Source organism: Aplysia californica, unplaced genomic scaffold (assembly GCF_000002075.1).
Source record: "Aplysia californica isolate F4 #8 unplaced genomic scaffold, AplCal3.0 scaffold00073, whole genome shotgun sequence".
NCBI classification, from domain to species: domain Eukaryota; kingdom Metazoa; phylum Mollusca; class Gastropoda; order Aplysiida; family Aplysiidae; genus Aplysia; species Aplysia californica.
The window spans coordinates 1,573,368-1,579,853 of record NW_004797343.1 but is presented as its reverse complement, the minus strand read 5'-3'; the positions used below and the strand labels follow the sequence as shown (position 1 = coordinate 1,579,853).

The 6,486-nt window shown below is 43.6% G+C and overlaps 1 protein-coding gene across 1 annotated transcript in view; it reads left to right on the top strand.

The window, feature by feature from the left end:
- LOC101847807 (collagen alpha-1(I) chain) overlaps nucleotides 1-6,486 on the top strand; it is a gene marked incomplete in the record, with an annotated part of 33,546 nt that overhangs the window by 20,716 nt on the left and 6,344 nt on the right. The window contains 10 exon segments of the mRNA XM_013080055.2: nucleotides 358-573; nucleotides 1,095-1,148; nucleotides 1,494-1,547; nucleotides 1,859-2,020; nucleotides 2,442-2,549; nucleotides 3,090-3,197; nucleotides 3,672-3,779; nucleotides 4,298-4,459; nucleotides 4,936-4,989; nucleotides 5,794-5,901. Of these exon segments, the coding sequence (XP_012935509.1) occupies nucleotides 358-573; nucleotides 1,095-1,148; nucleotides 1,494-1,547; nucleotides 1,859-2,020; nucleotides 2,442-2,549; nucleotides 3,090-3,197; nucleotides 3,672-3,779; nucleotides 4,298-4,459; nucleotides 4,936-4,989; nucleotides 5,794-5,901 (1,134 nt within the window).

Here is a 6,486-nt window from a genome sequence, read left to right as displayed (position 1 = left end):
CCCACCCGCCCCCAAACAAAACACAACCAACAAACGTGTCTGGTCCAGAAATATTTACTTAAATAAACTTTCTTCACTCTTCCTTAATACGATATTTCCGTGTTTCTGTCTTTCTAGCTATACATCTTAACCTTTTTTTGTATTTTCCACAATACATTATTTCAAACGTTTTCATTAACAGTTTTTCGCGTTTCCTACAAAACATTATTTCTAGCGTTTTCAATAATACTTTACCCCGATTAACTACTTACTTTTACGTTTATCCTGCCGCTTACACCCTTTTGGGTGTCGCGGGAAGAAAGAGACGTCTCTCTGTCGTTTACCTACAATACGTTTATTCGTTTTTCCATTTTGTAGGGACCCGTAGGAGAGTCTGGACGTGACGGAGAGATGGGACCCCCAGGAGAGTCCGGTCCCGAGGGACCCCCAGGACCTAGTGGACAATCTGGAGCCGCCAGCGAGCGCGGAGAGCCCGGACCCCCCGGAGCCCCCGGAGAGGCTGGAGCCCCAGGAGCCCCAGGAAGAGACGGAAACGCCGGACCCCCAGGACCCGCTGGACCCGCCGGACCTCAGGTTAGCCACTCGTGATCCGGGTTGTTGATTTTGTTTTCCAAGAAAAAGAAGCTGGTTGTTTGATTTTGTTTAATTCTTTTCCAAGGATAAGAGGTGAACTATTTGATAGTGTTTCCACGAAAGCGTTAAATAATATCCTATTCCAAGAAAAAGAAGTTAAATATTAAATTGATTTTTCCCCAAGAAAAAGTAAAACATTTGAGCTTGTTTTTCAAAATAATGGGAAATATTTGACTTCCGCCCTTCTCTGTGCGTGAGGTTTCTCCACAGAGGCCAGTAGAAAAGGGAAAAAGGTGGCTTGCTACTGTTACAATTTTAATTGTTTGAGAATATTATTTGTCAAACAATTTGTCCAAGACAAAGAATATCTAACGGCAAAACGACATTTCTAGACCATTCCCCTTTTTTGTAAAAGTGATTTTTATCAATTGAAATGGTCAGTTCTGATACGCCACACACTTGTTGAAGGTATTATCATTACATTTCATTTATTATGAAATTCTACTTCCGTCCTTGTGCAGGGAGTTCCCGGAGAGGCTGGAGGCCAAGGAGAGGATGGACGTGCTGGACCTAGAGTGAGTCTACCTTTGTGTTTTTGTGTGTTTGCTTTTGTGCTTGTGTGGCGAGAGAGAAAAAAAAAAAAGAGAGAGAGAGAGAGAGAGAGAGAGAGAGAGAGAGAGAGAAAGAGAGAGAACGAGAGACGGACAGATAGACAGATAGCAACTGAGAGAGTGAGTGAGAGATATTGAATATAATTCTATTCGTGTGCTTGCAAAATATGTATGTATAATGTATCTGTATGTGCGTGTATGTGTATGTGTGTGTGGTTTTTAAAACAAGCTTTTTTCTGAAAATAGGAGTCGAACGAACACGTTTACTCACCTGGTTTCTCTAATACATGCTTTCTCTTTCTCTCCCAGGGAGACACTGGACCCCGTGGATACGCCGGCGAGCCCGGACCTGCTGGAGAGGATGTAAGTAGACTTAGCCCGTGTTGTATCTCTATGCTCGTTCCTAAGTGCGAATGTAAAGCAAAATATTTACCTGTCTCTTCGGAGGAAACACATTCTATCTGTAAAAAGTAACAACGCACAGTCTGGCATCCACAAACCGAACATTTGCGCAAACCTTGAGTTGACTATTGCTAACACGTCATGTGCACAGCATTAAAAGACGGTTTCTTTGTAATAAAACTGGATGAAAAAAAAATCAAATCATAATTTATGTAAGTTGAAAAATTCAAGCAAACTCACAGTAAACGTTCTCTGTTCTCCTAACTGTGCAGGGTCGCCCAGGAAGCGATGGACCCAAGGGTAACGATGGAGAGCCAGGTGCCCCCGGAGAGGCTGGACAGCCCGGACAACCAGGACTTTCTGGACCCCAGGGACTGCCAGGACCCCAAGGATCTGCTGGAAGCCCAGGACCCTCTGGCGCCCAGGGAGAGAGAGTAAGTGACCCATTGTTAACTCTTTGACGACGAGCTTTCAGGTCATTCGACATTGCTTAAAGACACACTTCTATATGTATTAAAGAAAGAAGCTCACTTCTGTTATTGAAACCAATTTTATAGATATTGATTTCTTTATAAAACAACTAAAACAACTGATCTAATGCTTAAAAGGGCGGATAATAACATGCGTACGAAGCAACATGAAAATGCGTGGTGTTTCTGATCTGTCTGTAATGGGTGGAATGGTACCTCAAGAATCTTCGATTTCAAGAAATAGAAACGCCTCAACGAAAAGGAGCACACCATCCATACAGTGCCCAACTGTCGCCAAAACATGCTTTCTTTTCAAAACAATGGAACATGCAGATGACCATGCCACGTGACTGTGTTCTGACCAGACGATTCTATTTCTTTCCAGGGATCTCCAGGACAGACCGGACCCCCAGGACCTTCCGGTGAGGATGGTCGCCCAGGAGCCCCAGGAAACGATGGACTTCCAGGAGAGAGAGGAAGCTCTGGACTCCCCGTAAGTGATCAGTGACGCTATAAATTGCCATACTTATTGATGCTATAAATACTACTGTTTGGGTTTATAGGAGAGAGGGAAAAAAGGAACAGGGTGAGATAGATAGAGGTAGAGAAAAGGAGAGAGTGAGAGAAAGAGGAAAAAGGGGAAGCAAAGAGATAGATAGATAGATAGATAGATAGATAGATAGATAGATAGATAGATAGATAGAAAAAGAGAGACAATCACAGAGAGAGAAAGAGAGAGAAAAGAGAGAGAGAGAAAGAGAGAGAGAGAGAGAGAGAGAGAGAAGGGGGGAGAGGGAGGGAGAGAGAGATGAATAGATTGATAGATAGAAAAAGAGAGACAAGCACAGAGAGAGAAAGAGAGAGAAAAGAGAGAGAGAGAGAGAGAGAGAGAGAGAGAGAGAGAGAGAAAGAGAGAGAGAAAGAGAAGAGAGAGATAGAAAGAGAGAGAGCAAGCGATTGAGGCTGTTTGCATGCCCATGTTTACCCAACTATGTACACGAAAGACCCTGATCTATCCACTGTGTACCCCCAGGGACCCTCTGGACCTTCCGGCCCCGTCGGACCCCAAGGAGAGAGAGGTTCCCCAGGATTCTCTGGTGCCCAAGGAGAGCCAGGACCCGCTGGACCCGTCGGAGAGATGGTGAGTAGCCAAGGACTTGTGTCTACTAGAATCTATCTATTATCATCTCATTGGAGACGCGCATTCTAATCATTTGGCACCGCTTGAAGACACTCTGTTTTAGGGAACGTTAAAAAAGAAACATAATTTCGTTCTTCATACAGATTTTTAAATTCTATTTTCTTTATCCTAAACTTGATTTTTAAAAAACATAAGCAAAACACACAATTCAGCTTTCGCAATGACTGTTCCAAAACCGCCTGAATGCTACTAGTGACAAATACTACTTTGAAGGAAGGAGAGAAACAACAATTTTTTTACTTGTCAAAAATGTAACTGTTTAGGACAAAGGTTTCATGCATTAAATCTGCGCTGCTGGCTTTGAATGACTTGGAACTCAAGCCTCAACTCGTTCAAACGCCGTCCAACTCTAACTCCACCTAACTCCACCTAACTCCACCTAACTCCACCTAACTCCACCTAACTCCACCACAGGGTGAGCCCGGAGTCTCTGGAAGAGACGGAAGCGATGGACCCGTCGGACCCCCAGGAGCCCCAGGATCTGCTGGACCCGCTGGATTCCCAGGAGAGCCCGGATACCCCGTGAGTTATTGACATTGACATTATTATTATTATTATTATTATCATTATAAAGTACAGGGCAACAAGATAACAAACTCCAGCAAATCCCAATTAATGACAATGTGTTTAAAGTTTATGCTTATGGTATGAACCATTCTTTTCTACTCAGTTTGATGTTCACTATTTTCTACAAATATGTAAAATTGGAGTGAGTTTATGTGGATTTATAGAAAAATTTGAGATGCTGAAAAAAAATGGATAACTAAATTTGCTACGTACACACATCCTTCAATATACCAAGAGTTGAAAAATACAAGTATTATAAGACATCTGAGTAGATTTCTACCTAAGTTAATGATGTTAAAACATTGAATGACACAATTATTGGCTGAGTTCAAACGTGGAATAGCCTTCGTTACCCCCAGAGTTAACAGCGGATTTCAAGCGTTCTTTAACCACCCCCCCCCTGCTACAAATGTACCTGTGTACCAAGAGATTACAAAAGATTTCACGTGTCCTTTAACCCCTCACACCCCCAGGGCGAGAGAGGACTCAACGGCGCTGCTGGAGTGCAGGGAAGAGCTGGCGAGAAGGGATCTCGTGGACGCTCTGGACCCCCAGGACCACCAGGAGCTGTCGGTGCCCCAGGAGGCCCCGGAGCTACCGGACCCGCTGGAGCCCAGGGAGAGAGAGGCGAGAGAGTGAGTAGTCACGTGATAAAACATTATGTCTAGAACATTTTCTTGTGTTATAGTTTACAGAGAGCCTAATTACAGTCGGGTAAAATAGGCTTTTAACTCTTTCTATGCCAGGAATTATTAGAATGACTGTTTTAAGGCGTAAAGAATAGCAGCAATTTACTAATCCCACCACGACTTGTCCTATTTAAAACTTTTACAGACTTCGCTTGTTTGTAACTTGATTTAATGTTCTAACAATACAGTTTTAAATGACGTATAGCTGGTTTTCCCCCCCACATAATTGATTTCATAGGGATATTCTAAAAATACTTTTGTGAGTTATTAGCAAATACACTAAGCTTTTGTTGCTGTTAGAATCAACTTTTCCTGTTTCTTCCCTCCACCCCTTTCATTCAATTCTTCTTATAAAAAAATGTAAGTTAGGAAACTTTGATTTGGTCTGACCTAATTGGATTGTTTTTGGTCTCCCTGTCTAGGGTGACCGTGGTTCCCCAGGACCCGCTGGACTTACCGGAAGTGTTGGAGCCGCCGTAAGTATTTTTTTTGGGGTTTTCTCTCCCTCCCTCCCTCCCTCCCTCCCCCCTCTCTCTCTCTCACTTTCTCTCTCTCTCTCTCTCTCTCTCTCTCTCTCTCTCTCTCTCTCTCTCTCTCTCTCTCTCTCTCTCCCTCTTTCATTTCCTCTCTCTCTGCATATCTATTATTTTCTCTCTTATTTTCCTTTCTGCCTTTGTTTTATCTGCCTCTCTCTGTCTCTCTCTATCTTTCACGCTTCTCTCTCTTTTTCTGTCTCTGTTTCTCTCTGTCTCTGTCTCTGTCTCTGTCTCTCTGTCTCTTTCTGTATTTGTGTTTCTGTCTCTCTTTATCTCGCACTTTCTCCCTCTCTCTCTTTCTTATATTTTCTCTTTCTCTCCCTTTCTCTCTCTCTCTCTCTCTCTCTTTCTCTCTCTCTCTCTCTCTCTCTCTCTCTCTCTCTCTCTCTCTCTCTGTCTGTCTGTCTGTCTGTCTGTCTGTCTCTCTCTCCCTACCTCATTCTCCCTTTTCTCCTTCTCCCCTTCTCTTTTCTCTCATTCTCTTTTCTCTCATGTAGTTCTCATTCTCTCTGTTTATTTCTCTCTTTTTTCGTCTTTCTTCCTCTCTTTACCTTTCTCTCTCTCGGTTTCTCTCTCTCTCTCTCTCTCTCACTCTCTCTCTCTCTCTCTCTTCCTCTCTCTCTCTCTCTCTCTATATATATATATATCTCTCTCTCTCTCTCTATCTCCATGCAATTCTCCACCGCCCATTGGCTGTGCTCTTCGACTAGTCCTGTATTCTGTGCTGTGTTTGTCATTTGACAGGGTGTGCAAGGACCCCAAGGAGAGACTGGACGTCGCGGAAAGAACGGCGCCAAGGGAGATAAGGGATGGCCCGGACGTCCCGGTGGTCAAGGACTCCCCGGACCCCAGGTGAGTCGTCACTTCGTCTCATTATGATTTTACGAAGTATTTTACGGCACTTTGCAAAGCGACAATATCACATAAGGGGAACTCGGGTTGAATACTAACCACGTTTACATGATTGCTGAAAAAAAAGTCGTTAACTAAAAGATTCATGGCAACATTTTTTCCCCTCAAAGTGCGAGTCTGTAGTTCAGGAGATATCACATTTGACAGTGGGGGTTGCATACAATCGTGGTTCAAATCCTCATGAGGAACTTGAATTGAATGATTAGTTTTCATATTGTCTTTAGATAACGCCTTTGACTTAAAACGATAATATATCAGACTTAAGCCGATAATATCTTTGACTTTAGCCAAATATGTCTTTTTGACTTAAACATTCACCGCAATCTGTTTTGTTCCCAACCAGGGAGGCAACGGAGAGCCTGGTCTGCCCGGACCCCCAGGACCCGCTGGACAAAGTGTAAGTACTGAGGCTTCTGCCAACACAACACAGTCTTTGTGGTGAGCGCTGTCTGGCAAGCGCGCACCTCACTTCTCGCTGCTCTCCTTTTACCCTGGGACTATATTTCCCTCTCTCTCTCTCTCTCT